This window comes from Podarcis liolepis (assembly GCF_965112155.1).
Source record: "Podarcis liolepis genome assembly, chromosome: 2".
Lineage (NCBI taxonomy): Eukaryota > Metazoa > Chordata > Lepidosauria > Squamata > Lacertidae > Podarcis > Podarcis liolepis.
Window position 1 is genome coordinate 67,557,841 of NC_139555.1, and position 15,538 is coordinate 67,573,378.

General features: G+C 43.0%; 1 protein-coding gene across 1 annotated transcript; it reads left to right on the forward strand.

The window, feature by feature from the left end:
• The first annotated feature begins 445 nt into the window (after positions 1 to 445).
• On the forward strand, positions 446 to 4,080 carry LOC310699907 (ovomucoid-like). The gene is made up of 4 exons (XM_083488586.1): positions 446 to 560; positions 1,442 to 1,467; positions 2,427 to 2,536; positions 3,848 to 4,080. Exons 1-4 carry the CDS (start codon positions 506 to 508, stop codon positions 3,900 to 3,902), a joined length of 246 nt encoding a protein of 81 aa, XP_083344712.1. The 5' UTR covers positions 446 to 505; the 3' UTR covers positions 3,903 to 4,080.
• Positions 4,081 to 15,538: the final 11,458 nt, after the last annotated feature.

Consider the following 15,538-nt stretch of genomic DNA (forward strand, 5'->3'; position numbering starts at 1 on the left):
TAAGTGTTTGACGTATACAATGTGTTTGTATTGCTTTCTGGGACAACAATACCTCTTTTATTTTATGGCTTACATGCTGAACAAGTAAGGCTCCTTTGTTTTTCTTTGTACTAAAACAATTGCCTATGATCAAAAGAATCCCAACATTTCTAAAACTGTTTTATGTGTACCTCATTTCTTCTGACCTGCAACTGCAATGTCATCATCACACCAGAAGCCGTATTTCTTAAGGAGCTGGTTGCCAAATGTTTATTGCATACACGTGGAATGTGCATTGAAAGGGAAACCATTAAAATTGGTACAAGACATTGCAGTCTTGTGTAATCACATTTCCATGTGTAAATATTTCTCAAAAATTGGGAGATTTCATCATCAAGGCTGCAGAAACTTGCATAAATACATGGAAGAGATACCAGACCTCATCCATAACCAGTGGAATCTGAAAAGCATCTACTGCTTTGAAAAGCACTAAGAGGCCAACAGATCCAAACCCACCAGCAAAATCATGAAGCCAAGCAGCTTTCTCCTCCTCACTCTGATGGTCTTCTTTTTGTACTCAGGTGAGTAATATTTCATATTGCAAAATTTCTCTTTCTCGGAGAGGTGTAGTGGACTATTCATGTCTTCAGATGAGTGTAGGAAGGCTCCACCTGTGGTGGCCAAATCCAGTTAAAATCTCCCTGCAAACCATTGTGTTCTCTGTCTGAAAGCTTGCGGAAGGAGGGGACATTGTGGTCAAACACAGGGACACTGGGGGCAGGGACACACATCCCCCCAAAAAACACACACTCTTGAGCCTTCCCACATTCTTTTGGACACTGAAACATGTCTGTTCTCAAGGTTCCTCCTATATGAAATTATACATGCCAGGAAGAACCAGAATGAATGTCTTGCTGTGTGAGATTTACTCTATCAAATAAAGATACTCTACATCAGGGCTCTACATTGCACAAGGCGCCGACCACTATTCACACCATAGGAGGCTTTTTGAAAGCTGAGGCTCGAAACACTAATGCCCCCTGAAGCTACCATGTACTCTCCTTTCTTCATAGTCCCCACGTGGCTCTTGTGACAAAGAAAGTGGACCTAGCCATGATTCTTAACATGCAAAGCACCACAGCCGGGCATTCAAGGGATATCAACAGAACTGGGTCCCAATTAGTTATGGACTAAACCAGTATATACAGTTATTTGTATTTAGTATAGTTAAGTGAACCATTTTCCATTGATTTGATTGTCTTCCTATCCATGCTCAGTGGCATTTAAAGGAAATTGTATATTGCCAAGGCAAATTATAGATGCATTTTTAGGATAACATAGGATGTACAAGATACAATGCATCTCACTTTTCAGTTCCTAGAAATAAATGTTATCAAATAGGCTATTATTCAACATATGGAATTTCTAAACAATTTTCACATTTTCTGTGTTTTGCATCTAGATGTTGTGAAAGCAACATGGGAAGCGGTAAGTGGGAAATCATTTATTCTTATGAAAGAACATGGAAGTAGCGTGGAGTTAAGATAAGTAAATTTATGTTTCTTGTGGATTTTAAAATATTCTCTCTCTCTCTCTCTCTCTCTCTCTCTCTCTCTCTCTCTCTGTGTGTGTGTGTGTGTGTGTCAATTTTTAAAATAGAATTTAAAATAAGGCAACAAAAATACATTGACACAAATATAACATACAAGAGTTGGGTTTTTCCCATGATTACACATATCTAGTCCTACCCCTTTTTTAAAAAAAGTGGGTAGTATTATTGTTTGTTCCAGTTGCTACCCACAATTTGTAAGAAAGTCTCTGTTTGTGTTCTGTAGTAGCCTACTGGGGTTATTCTGTTATTACTGGACAGACCGCCCAACCTAGCAGGCATATTATTTAGCCACTGTCTTATGAATCCAGGCACTCACTGTGTTTTTTTAAAGTATTTTTTTGCAAAAACAACCGTTAAATGTGTCTAGCATGAAACCCCTAGAGCTGCTCACTCTCAATTTGGCAGGATTAATCTTCTCTGAAGGGACTACCATGTCTGTAAATTTTGTTTCGCAGCATGAAAAACTTTGTACCTGTTCTAACCCTGCAATATTTTAAACTTTAAGGTGTCTTGCATGAAATCCCTGGCACTGACGATCTATAATTTGACAGGTGTAAGCACCCACAAAGGGGCCTTCCCATGTCACCAAATCACTTGCCCCAAGTGGGAACTTAGGATAAATAGAGAACAACATTATCACACAGTTCCCTGCTTGCCAGGACAATAAATCAGCATTTCCTGTGTTTGAATGCACACCTTAATATAACACTTGTTGAATTGTCATTTGCATTCCTCATCTTTGCCTCATTATTAGGCATGTCATAATCAGAAAGTCCTTGTAGTCCAAAGGTTAAGTGGGGAGGACCTTTAAAACTGTTGTGTCCTTCATCTGCAGAAATATTGCAAAAGGTATCCAAGCCCAATATGCACCATGGAGTACCAGGCCCACTGCGGTTCTGATGGGAAGACCTATGGCAACAAGTGTCTCTTCTGCAATGCATATATGTGAGTATATCATAGAATAATGCAGTCGGAAGGGACCCCGAGAGTCATGTATTCCAACCTCCTGGAGTGCAGGAATCTCTCCCCCCCCCCAGACATCTTTGTTGGAAGTTAAAAAGTACATGATTATATTTGCACTAAGCATGGTGAGATGTAAATAAAAGAACGGAAAAGAAAAAGAGAATCAGCACCCATGTAGAAGGGAAAGTCAAGCGGGGGGGACACCCCCCCCGGGCAGTGCTGGAATCATTTTGCACAGTGTGGGGTTTTAGCCCATGACCCTGAGTTTTGTGTTGCTTATGAGGCCCAAAGGAACATGGTGAGCAGAGCTAATCTGTAGGTAGCCCTGAATTTGAAGATGGAGTGGCTTGGGAGGGCTATTCACATGCACCACCCTCCTGACACTCTTATTGCTCCCACTAAGAGTGATGGGGGGCAGGGGAAATATGCCCAGAAGGGCTCTATCGCCATCCCACCAGGCCAGACACAACGCAAATGGTAGTAGGGTTGGCCCAGAAGAAAAATAACCAAAAAAGCCATCAGGGAATTAGGGGATAAAGGTAAAGGGACCCCTGACCATTAGGTCCAGTTGTGATCGACTCTGGGGTTGCAGCGTTCATTTTGCTTTATTGGCCGAGGGAGCCAGCATACAGCTTCTGGGTCATGTGGCCAGCATGACTAAGCCACTTCTGGTGAACCAGAGCAGCACACGGAAACACCGTTTACCTTCCCGCCGGAGCGGTACCTATTTATCTACTTGCACTGTGACATGTTTTCGAACTGCTAGGTTGGCAGGAGCAGGGACCGAGCAACGGGAGCTCACCCCATCGCGCGGATTTGAACCGCTGATCTTCTGATCTGCAAGTCCTAGGCTCTGTGGTTTAACCCACAGCGCCACCCGCGTCCCACAATTAGGGGATAGTAAGAACATTATTATGAAGGCCTACATTACAAAGGCCTACACTAGGTGTTTCCTTAATGTTGATCTTGGAATTGCTCTTGGTAAAAGTCTGAACATCTGCTCCTAGAGAAGTTTGACACAGATGTACGATGAAGGCGGGAGAAGGGGAATCTTCTACAAATGGTAGACCTGAAAAGAATATTGTTCCCTCTTGCTCTATATTGGCTAGGCTGACAGGAAGCTGTTTTCCAGGGTCTCAGACAGGATTCTTCCTCAGCCCTTTCCCGTCCCCAAGAGACAGAGCAATGATGGCATAAGCTTTCCCATCTATATAGCATTTCTCTTTAAGGAGTTATAATGAAAGCTGCAACTTATGAATTCTCATATTTATTTACTTCTTTTTTCCTCATCAGCAAAAGTGGAAGAAAGCTGAAACTGAAATACTATGGAAAATGCAAAAAAGCTTAAGATGCACAAGATTATGAAATATCTACAAAAGAAGTCCCATTTCTCTTTAAGCTTCACTCATTGCATCACCACAAAAAAGAAATCCATTCTTCTCTTTGCTTATCCTCTGTGAGCCAGTGAATATCTCACAACATCTTGATTTGGTTTATCAATAAATAAGCTCAGCAACATTATCAAACTCTCCATACATTTATTTGTGTATTATCTATTCTTAAAAATATTATATGATTTGGGCAAGAGATTGGTCTTGAAGTTTGTTACTAATAACGCACAATCAGGGAACTGAGTCAAACAATCAGCAGAATCTTCTCCCTTTTGAGTATGACATTTCTGACTTCTGGCAATTGAGTTCTGCAGAGTAAAAAAACGAACAAACAAAAAACCTGTAGAACACCAGGTGATTAGTTAGACACTGAGGCTAGAACCCACCCCCCTACCATGATACATTTCTTCTCTTTTCTATTGATTTTTAATAGAAGAAAATAAAAAACAGAGAGAGAAATAAGAGAAAAGTACATATTGAAAATTCAGCTGCCATCATATGAATTGATATATGCCATTCAAGTGGGTACCCAGCTACATCATTGTGCCGGCAGAAGAATTAATGTTAATGCAATGGGATGTCTCTCCTCCTTACTTTCCCCACCTGAGTGTCCCACTGGGTTGCCTTTGTTACTCTGCTGGATTTGAGGAATCCGCAGGGCAGATTAGTTTATGCAGAGGAGGAGAAAGAGAGAAGGGGAGAAGCAGCTGCTGGATCAGACCAATCACCCACTAGGTCCATCATCCTGTTCTGTATATGCCCGTCTCTGAGAGGCAGCAGCCACCTTGTTTTGGTAAGGGAGAAAAGCAGAAGAGCTCCTCACTTTCACAGATATTGTTCCACTAGGAAATCTCAACAGAGCAGAGAAAATAGTGTCTTTCAGCCTTTTCTACTGGAGGGCTAGGAGAAGAATGGAGAGGAAGCATTGGGAGGTAACTCAACTGCTCATCAGAATATCCGCTTTTGTTAGGAAAGGCTGGAAGTACCCCCATGCTGTGCAAACTTCAAAAAAGGTGTCAGCTTTCAATCCTATTCACTCTTCCTTGAAAGCGAGTTCTTACTTCTGCCCCTTACCTCTGAGGGGCAAAGTGGGGCATGGCTCAGGCAAGATTTGGAACCCTCCTAACTCTCCAAGCCCAAGGTCCAGTCTTCGCCTGTTAACCACAATAATGCCAATGCATTTTTAACAGCTGAGGGCTTCTGCGCATCTCCTTTGCTTAGTCAGTCATAAAAAGCACTGGCAGCAGATTCCCGCCCTGTCTCCAAGGAGAGGAAACAGTTGAAAAAAGGCCCAAGCAACTATCTCACATAGAAAGGGCTATGGAGGGTGAGGGGGAAGATTCTAATCCTTTTGTGCTGCTGTTTTTTCTCTCAGGCGCCGTGTCTCCATCGAGCAAGACACAAACATAAACTGGGAGATAAGCTGGCAGTGGTTTGGTTACCAGCTTCTCTGCTTCACTGTGTGGCTGTTTGATCTTTTCCACCGCACACATCTTCTCTTCCTGCCATGCATGTGATTGTGTGTATGTGTAAGAGATGGAGAGAAGGGACATAGAGAAGATAGCCAGGTCCAGGAGCTCAGACCCTCCAAGTGTCCCTATTTTCCAGGGATGTCCCTGATTTAGAGAAGCCGTCCCGGTTTCTGATTTGATCCCAGAATGTCCCACTTTCCCTTAGGATGTCCCTATTTTCATTGGAGAAATGTTGGAGGGTATGAGAGCTACCAGCTGCCCTTGGAGAGAACTGAGGGTGGGTGGAGGGGAGCTAATTTTGACGGTATGTATAGAATTGACAAGCCATCCCATTCAATTTTTTCTAACCAAATTGAATTTATGAACCTAAGTTAATTAGCTTCAGTGGATTTACTCTGAGTGCAACAAACATTGAACCCCACCCAGTTGAGCCGGAATACATTGTGTTGATAATAATAAGGGGTGTGGGGTGCACAGCTAATTAGAATCACAGAATTGTAGAATTGTAGAATTGGAATGGACCCCAAGGGTCATCCACTCCAACCCCCTGCAATGCAGGAATCTCAGCTACAGCATCCACAGCAGAAAGCCATCTAACTTCTGCTTAAAAACCTCCAAGGATGGAGAGTCCGTCACCTTCCATTGGAGTTATTTCTACTGTCGAACAGCTCTTACTATCAGAAAGTTCTTCCAGATGTTTAGTCAGAATCTCCTTTCTTGTAACTTGAAACCATTGGTTCAAGTCCTACCCTCCAGAGCAGGAGAAAACAAGCTTGCTCCATCCTCCATGTGACAGCCCTTGAGACATTTGAAGATGACGATCATATCTCTTCTCAGTCTCCTCTTTTCCAGGCTAAACAAGCCCAGCTCCTTCATCCGTTTCCTCATAATGCTTAGTTCCCAGACTCTTGGTCATCATGGTTGCCCTCCTCTGCACACATTCCAGTTCGTCAATATCCTTTTTAAATTGTGGGTGCCCAGAATTGGACACAGTATACTGTGGGATGTAAACACAGGAGCAGTCAATGACAACATTCCTAGAGTGTACATATTAGAACATGGGAGGGATGTCTGTCCAGCAAGCAGGTAAACTTCCTGGGGACGGACTTCCTCCACATGTGACCAGAGGTGGGTGTGGCCTCACCTGTGCAGGTAATGACAAAAGCACAGGGCAGGCAGCCATCTCTCTCTCTCTGCCATTTTCCTTCGATGAGGAAACATCTAAAGATGCCCTCTTGGCTCTCAGCCAAGAGAGGAGATAAGGTCTATCTTGCTATAAGATAGATTCTAAGTGTATGTAACCTTTTTAAGCCTGTCTGCCGTCTGGGATCATATTGTGAACAGATCGTGAGTAAACTCTTTTATACTTTTATAAAGACTGTGTTGTGTCTTGTATTTTAAGAGGGAACAAAGGGGAAATTACCAGAGTAATTATTATAGAGGTTCTAGCGAACCTGTGCACACGTTACCGTTGCGTACTTAAAGGGGAATGTATATAAACTCTGCTGATATTTTGGGAACTTGTTAGCACAAGTTGGATAAGGATATAATTAGTCAATATATCCTCTCCTGCACCCCAGAACATTCCCACAAAGGGTTAGTGGCCCCAGTATTGCATACTTCTGCGTATTTTTTGAAGGATTGCATTGGATTGTGATTTTGAGTTGAGTAGTATTTTTCTGAGTTAACTTCCTGGTAAGCACATGGTCCTTTGTTCCATTGTGCAGTGGGGATTAAGCAACCCCCCCCCTTCCCTCAGAGTTCACAGTGACCCAAGGCAGTGAAGAATTGTTTTGTATTTTGAGATTTTGATTTTAAAATTTTGAGAAATTTTGAAATTTTGAAGAATTTTCAAATTTTTGGATTTTAAGATGGCTAGAGCAGCTTTTGATAGTGATGCAAAGCTAGGAATGCCTGTGCTGAATGAGTACAATTTCATACACTGGAAGCAGCGCTTGATAGCATGTTTAGATTATAAGCATATTTTGGAAGCTTTAAAGCCTCAGCCTACAGGGACAACTGAGGGAGATTTAGCCAAGATAAGTGCTTGGAAACGCATGAACAGCGAAGCTAGACACATAATTTTGAGTGGACTTCGTGATGAGCAGCTATCATTAGTTAATAGCACAGATGATGCATCTCAAATCTTAAGAGATATTGAGCGCGTGTATGGAGAATCTAGCATAAACAGCTTCAGAAACTTGGTGTGTAAATTAACCAGATTGAGGATGAATTCAAAAGAGGAATTCACAGAGCACATCAACAAGTTTACTGAGATTATACAAAGAATTGATCTGACTCCCAAAGCTTTTGATGAGGATACAAAGATAGCATTTTTGTTATCATCACTTGGACCACGCTTTGGCGCATTTGTAAGTTTGATGGCTCATAGACAAGGTCTGACTTTTAAAGACTTGATTGGTTATTTAAAAGAAGAATGCAGAGATAGAGCTGAATCTCCAGTGAGAAATGCTAGAAGCAAGGACAGCAGTTATGCATCTAGGCAATGTACAAAGTCCAAAGAGATGCCTAAGAAAGTGATTTGTTTCAATTGTAACAAAGAAGGACACATTGCAAAGAACTGCAGAGCTCCTAAAGCCAAGAAACCCCACCCCTTTCAGCCAAAAGGGGAAAAGAAGGGGAAATGTGAATGCACATGGTTACTGCAAGAAAGGAACTTAGCTGTCCAGAATCGTGAAAATAAACGTAATAAATGGATTTTAGATTCAGGTGCCAGTTCGCATTTTTCATATAAAAAGGACTATTTTAATGAGATTAATGAAATAAATGATGAAGAAGGATCTGAAATTGAGATTGCAGATGGTAACATTGTTAAAGCAAAAGGTGCAGGTTCCATGAGCCTGAAATGCAATATAAACAATGAATGCATTGAGAACACAATCTCTAGAGTTTTGTACGTTCCAGAGCTGAGCTGCAATTTAATCAGTGTGTCCACTTTGGACAAGAAAGGTTTCCAGGTCACATTTGGAAATGGAGAATGTAAAGTGACTAGAAATGGCAAAGTGTTTGCTCAAGCAAAGCTAATAAATGGTGTATATGAGCTTGATCTTTCAGAGAACCAGTCTGCAAAAGTGGCACATTCCAGCCAGAAGGATGAAGCAGATCTGGACTTATGGCACAGAAGGCTTGGACACAGGGACACCAATGTCATTCTGGATCTACAGAAAAGAAATCTTGTAAGAGGTTTGCAGGTAAAGCAGAGCAACAAAGCTCCAGCAAAGTGCATAAGCTGTATTACTGAGAAGGCTGTAAAACCTTCATTTCCACGTTGTGCAGAACAAAGAAGCAACAAAGTGCTTGACATAGTGCACACTGACATATGTGGACCCATGAATGTTCCCTCACTGGGAAAGAATAGATATATTTTAATATTTCTGGATGACTTTTCAAGATTTTGTGTTGTATATTTCCTCAAAGAGAAAAGTGAGACAGTGGACAAGCTCCAGGAATACATTGCCATGGTCAAGAACAAATTCCAGAGAGCTCCAGCTGTGTTAATGAGCGACAATGGAGGTGAGTACTGCTCAAATGAAATGCAGGCTCTCCTGGCCAAGGAAGGAATTGCACACGTAACCACAATTCCTTACACACCACAGCAGAATGCCATAGCTGAGAGAAAGTTTAGGTCCATTATGGACATGACAAGGTGCATGCTAAAGGATGCACGTTTGCCACAAAAGCTGTGGGCCGAAGGAGTGTACACATCGGTCTATTTGCAGAATAGACTGCCAACTAAAGGTGCAGAGCGCACACCATTTGAACTTTGGCATGGGAAAGCTCCCAATCTGTCGCACATACGTGTGTTTGGAAGTCCGTGTTACTTCCATGTGCCCAAGGAACACAGACACAAGCTTGACTCCAGGGCAAAAGCAGGTATCCTTGTGGGATATGCTTCTGGAGGCAAAGGATACAGAATTATGGACTTACAAACTGGTAAGACAAATGCATACCATGCGGTTTATTTTGATGAATATGGAAAAGTAGACACTAAGAACACTGTTGTGGATTCTTCAGATGAGTCGGAAAGGACTCAAGAGTTTGTATATTTCCCTTTTGAGACCCCACAAAGTAATAATCTGCCTTCGAGTGTTACAGCGCCCCCTACAGGCAACGCACCAGAAGACGCAGAGGACCAGAACCCTGGCGGCACCAGAGACGAAGATGAGGACTCAGATGGGGACATGCCTGCGTTGGAGGAGGATGAGGAAGCTGATGCGGTCGCCGAACCAGAAATCAGACGCTCATCCAGAACCAACAAAGGTGTCCCACCAGTACGGTTGTCCTACCTTGCAGGGTCGGCGTTTCCACAGGAACCTTCCACTTGGGAAGAGATACAGGAGATGCCAGCTGCAGAAGCCAGTCTCTGGAGGAAGGCCGCGCAGGAGGAGATGGATGCACTGCATCAAAACAAGACCTGGACACTCACTGAGCTGCCTCCCGGTAAGAAGGCCATTGGCAGTAAATGGGTTTTCAAGGTTAAGAAGGGGTCAGAAGGAGAAGTGCAGCGCTACAAAGCTAGACTTGTGGCACAGGGATTTTCACAGCGTTTTGGTGAAGACTATGATGAAGTTTTTGCACCAACTGTGAGGTACAGCAGCGTAAGAATGCTTTTAAGCATTGCAGCCTCCAAGAAAATGAGAGTGAAACACATAGACATTGCTACCGCTTTTCTACATGGGCAGATTTCAGAGGAAATTTACATGAAACAGCCCAAAGGTTTTGTAAAACCACAAGAGGCACATCTAGTGTGCAAACTGCAGAAAGGACTTTATGGACTTAAACAGGCTGCCAGAGCCTGGAACCAGAAGTTGCATAAAATGCTGACGCAACTTGGGTACAAGCAAGGCGACGCTGACAAGTGCTTGTACAGTAAGTCAAATAATGGACAATTCTCATATATCCTAGCATTTGTTGATGACCTGATTATTGCCACAGCAAGTGAGAAAGACTATACACAGATAGTAAAACACCTTAGCAAAGAGGTGGAGGTCAAGGAGCTAGGAGATGTCCAGTACTACCTCGGGATCCAGGTGGAAAGAGAAGAGGACGGCTCATTTCTTCTCAGCCAAAGACAGAAGATCCACGAGCTAGTTGAGCACATGCAGATGCAAGACGCACATCCAGTTGCTACACCGATGGCTACTGACTTCCTGAAGAATCAGCAGGATTCGAAGCAGTTGCCAGACAACAATGACTACAGGTCGGCAATTGGTAAACTTTTGTATTTAGTTACCACATGTAGACCTGACTTAGCTAATGCTGTGGGGATTCTTAGCAGAAAAGTGAATTCTCCCACTGAGCATGATTGGGCAGGTGTAAAGAGGGTGGTGCGATATTTGAAGGGTACCATGAATTGTAAATTAAGGTTACCAGCCGTCAAAGACCCTAAGTTGGTTGGGTATACAGATGCTGATTGGGCTGGGGATAATGCTGATTATAAATCAACAAGTGGTCATGTTTTTATGTTTGGGGATGGACCTGTTTCATGGGGCAGTTATAAACAGAGCTGTGTAGCATTATCTTCCACAGAATCAGAATACGTTGCAGCAACAGAAGCCTGCAGAGAGATCGCCTGGCTTGATCAACTCATAAAGGACTTTGGGTTGGTGAGAAAAGGGCCTGTCAGCTTGCTTGAGGACAATCAAAGTTGCCTGAAGCTGACGCAGAGTGAGAAGTTCCTGGCCAGAACAAAACACATTGGGGTTAAATACCACTACATACGCCAGATGATCCAGGATGGACTTGTGGAACTATCCTACTGCAGCACCCAAGAGATGACTGCTGACATCCTGACGAAACCCCTACCAAGAGAGAGTTTCCATAATCTACGTGTCAAGCTGGGACTCTGGGTGGTTGAATAAAGTTGTTTATGTTTTGTATATGTTGTATTGCCTGAGAAGGGGTATGTGGGATGTAAACACAGGAGCAGTCAATGACAACATTCCTAGAGTGTACATATTAGAACATGGGAGGGATGTCTGTCCAGCAAGCAGGTAAACTTCCTGGGGACGGACTTCCTCCACATGTGACCAGAGGTGGGTGTGGCCTCACCTGTGCAGGTAATGACAAAAGCACAGGGCAGGCAGCCATCTCTCTCTCTCTGCCATTTTCCTTCGATGAGGAAACATCTAAAGATGCCCTCTTGGCTCTCAGCCAAGAGAGGAGATAAGGTCTATCTTGCTATAAGATAGATTCTAAGTGTATGTAACCTTTTTAAGCCTGTCTGCCGTCTGGGATCATATTGTGAACAGATCGTGAGTAAACTCTTTTATACTTTTATAAAGACTGTGTTGTGTCTTGTATTTTAAGAGGGAACAAAGGGGAAATTACCAGAGTAATTATTATAGAGGTTCTAGCGAACCTGTGCACACGTTACCGTTGCGTACTTAAAGGGGAATGTATATAAACTCTGCTGATATTTTGGGAACTTGTTAGCACAAGTTGGATAAGGATATAATTAGTCAATATATCCTCTCCTGCACCCCAGAACATTCCCACATATACCAGGTGTGGTCTGTCCAAGGCAGAAAAGAGTAGTACTATTACTTCCCTTGATCTGTACTGGCTTAAGATCTATGTTTTCAAACTGGGCACAGGACTACTCCAACCTCTAGCTCAGAACCATTATGTCAGTTGCTGGTCCAAGCACAACACCCAAAAAGCTTCCTCAACAGGCTGTCCCCATCTCATCTTCAACACTTGGGCTTCAACATAGCCTTTAAATCACTAAAATCACTACGGTGATCTGCGGGCCCACTCCTACCCATACTGCTCACCAAGGGATGTGAGTTTACAGTATGTTGGGACATTTCACACAGCTGAATATCTAAAGAACTTGGCAGTGGTCAGCTACCACAGACTTTTTACTTAGACCAGACTGAACGTGTTTCCTTCTGAAATGCTCCAAGGCACAAGCAACGTTGGTGCAGCTCCAGTACAAATCAGAAATGCGCACTGTTATCAGGTGCAGATTGCCCAAAGCAGCAACATCATTGATATAATTTTGATACCATTTATCTTGATACCATCAACCATGGTATCCTCCAGATACCATTGGCCAGAGAACTGCTAGTGGAGAGGCAATGTTGGTGTGGACTATACATGGGCGGCTAATAAGCAATGGCGTAAGGGCTGGCGAGAGTTGCTGGGGTGGTTAGGAAGGAGATGAGGCAGAATTCACGCTTCACGATTGTAGGTGTGATCCCTGAGTTCTGATGTTTTGCACTATGATGGTTGCATTGTCCTTCTTTTTAAAAAGATCAAGATCTTTCCAAACCACTGTGATCTCAATAGAATGAATATTGTTACCAAAGTTGAGTGCCTGTCCCTCTCTCTGCCAAGTGGTGGCAAAAGCCCATGGGGTCCCAGGGTCTGTGTTTCTTTGGAGAATTGAGGATGCGGCGGAGACTGTCATGGCTTTAATAAACTTTATTAAACTATATGCACCTTCAGTCTGTATGGAGGGAGTCCAGATCTTATAGTTATGGTCCTTCCAAAAGGGGCTTGTACCCCACAGCAGCAAAGGCAGCCTTCAGTCAGTCTCCCCAAGATGGATCCTAGTTCTTCTTCCTGCTACTTCTTCCTAGCACACTTTGCTTCCAGACTTCCTTTTCCTGTCACTTCAAACATACACTCCATCACCTTGTTAACACATTGTGGATTCCTCCGTGATGGCCCATCAACGCCTTTTGTCATGTTAACAGGTTTGGTCTCTACTAAGACAATCAGACTGGTTTGGATAAGACAGTCCAGGAATTCTCTGTCTGGCACAGCCCTGCAGCTTGCATTTTAATCCATATCCCAATTAATCAAAATCCTAGCATATATTCATTTCTAGGATTTAGGGGGGTCCCCCCTTAAATGTTTGGCAATATACTGCTTCAAAGAGAATCGGAAAATGATGAAGATGGCCTTCAGGTAATACTCTGTGCATCAGAAGAACACAAGAATACCCCTGCTGGATCATGCTCATGTCTCTTCTGTCCCAGCCTCCTGTTCTCACAGCTGACAACCAGATACCTATGGGATGCCTGCAAGCAGGACCTGAGGGCAAAAACACTGGACCCGCCTGCTGTTTTCCCAGTAACTTTGTATTCAGAAGAAAATGGCCTCCAACAATGGAAATCCAAGATGCTCACGCCATACATTCATGGCTTGTTTTCTCCTATCACCAAATCTTATTTTCTCTGTGCTTGTTTTCCACTTCTGGGGTTTTCAAATAATTAAAGATAATAGGTGTGTTTGACGTATATAACGTGTTTGTACTGCTTCCTTGGACAACCTTTACAATACCTGTTTTATTTTATAGCTTACAAGTTGAACGAGTTAGACTTGTTCCATAGGATTTCATGATAGCCACATCTAAGCTCCCCACCCCTGCAATATATATATCTAAAATCAGTGTTGGCTAGGAGTCCGTGTAATAAATTATTTTTTGACAAATACTATATGACATGCAATTTGTCACTGGAGTCCTTTTCAGCCTTGCTTTGGCTTATGGTCAAGACAAGCTACTTTGCATGCAACTTCCTAAGCTACTGGTTACGACATATCTCTTGCATGTCCCTAGTTTCTGCACAGGAAGTGAACTGTTATGCATGCTACATCACATTGCTGCCTTCTGTAATGTCCTATTTCCACATGTAAATATTTATTATATGGACTTCTAGCCAATAGAGATTTAACACACACACACACACACACACACACACACACATTTCGGGGGTGGGGAGTTTAGATGTGGCTAGCATGAAAACCTATGGAAGCAGATGTCTGCATTTTGGTAATGCAATTTCTTCTGAAGGGGCCACAGTGTCTCCTGATTTCAGACTCCCAATTCCTACATTCTGAAAACGAGAATCATATACAGGCCAATTTTTGATACCATGCAAGTCACTGATCTCGAATTGGATGAGGGAGGGGCATCCTATTGGGAAGACCCAGTTTTCTGAGTGCATGTTCTGGAAGTTGGGCAATAGGGGCAGTACAGGATTCCTTTTGGTGTACCGACTTCCCCACTGCACCAAGGATTCCCTGGCCAAGCTGCTTCAGGTCGTGGCGGATGACTTCCTGGAGACACCTAGTTTGGTTGTCCTAGGCAGAGGCGGAGCTAGCTGCTCTGGCATCCGTAGCGGCGCACATGCTGTGCACCCAGGGGCGGGGCCAGCACCCAGGGGGCGGGGCGAGCATCCCAGGCCAATTTATATACAGGCCAATTTGTGATACAATGCAAGTCTCTGGTTTTGAATCAGATTAGGGAGGGGCTACTGAGGCTATTAATATTACATTTATGGGAGCAATGGGATGAATAAAAACGGACTCTTCTTGGAAAAAAATTGTCCAGTCCTCTTCTGCACAGCCTAACCTGCCTCCCTCGGGGATTTCCCAAATCCACCAGAGAAATCAAGGATACACAGTGGGACCTCCAAGTGGGGAAAACAAGGAGGAGAGAAATCCTATTGCAATGACATTAATCCTTGAGCTAGTGCAAGGATGTAGCTGAATACCAACTTGGGTGGCATATATCAATTCATATGGTGGTAATTGGATTTCCTATGTGTACTTTTATTTCTCTCTGCTTTTCTTTCTCATTTTCTTCCATTAAAAATCAATAGAAAAGAAAAGTATCATGGCAGGGTAATGGGTTCTAGCCTCAATGTCTAACTAACCACCTGGCTGTCAACAGGTGGTTTGGGGTTTTCTTAATCTGCAGAAATCCATGGTCTGCAGTCAGAAGTGTTACAGTCCAGAGGGAATAGATTAGGCTGATTGTTTAAAACTCAGTTCCTTGATTGTGTGTTATGTACTAATTCTTGCACTAGTGCAAGGATGTAGCTGAATACTAACTTGGATGACATATATAAATTCTATTCTTAATTTATTTAAGAATAGATAACACACAAGTAAATGTATGGGGAGTTTGATCATGTTGCTGAGCTTATTTATTGATGAACTGAATTAGAATCATAGAATCATAGAATCATAGAATCATAGAGTTGGAAGAGACCACAAGGGCCATCGAGTCCAACCCCCTGCCAATTAAGATGTTGCGAAGTATTCACTGGCTCACAGAGCATAACCAAAGAAAATAATGGATTTTT

Bases quoted from the DNA above. Each gene is read 5' to 3' on its own strand.
- LOC310699907 (XM_083488586.1), top strand. From the start codon at position 506: ATGAAGCCAAGCAGCTTTCTCCTCCTCACTCTGATGGTCTTCTTTTTG. The intron at 561-1,441 runs GTGAGTAATATT...TTTTGCATCTAG, and splicing joins GGTCTTCTTTTTGTACTCAG to ATGTTGTGAAAGCAACATGG. The intron at 1,468-2,426 runs GTAAGTGGGAAA...CTTCATCTGCAG, and splicing joins TGAAAGCAACATGGGAAGCG to AAATATTGCAAAAGGTATCC.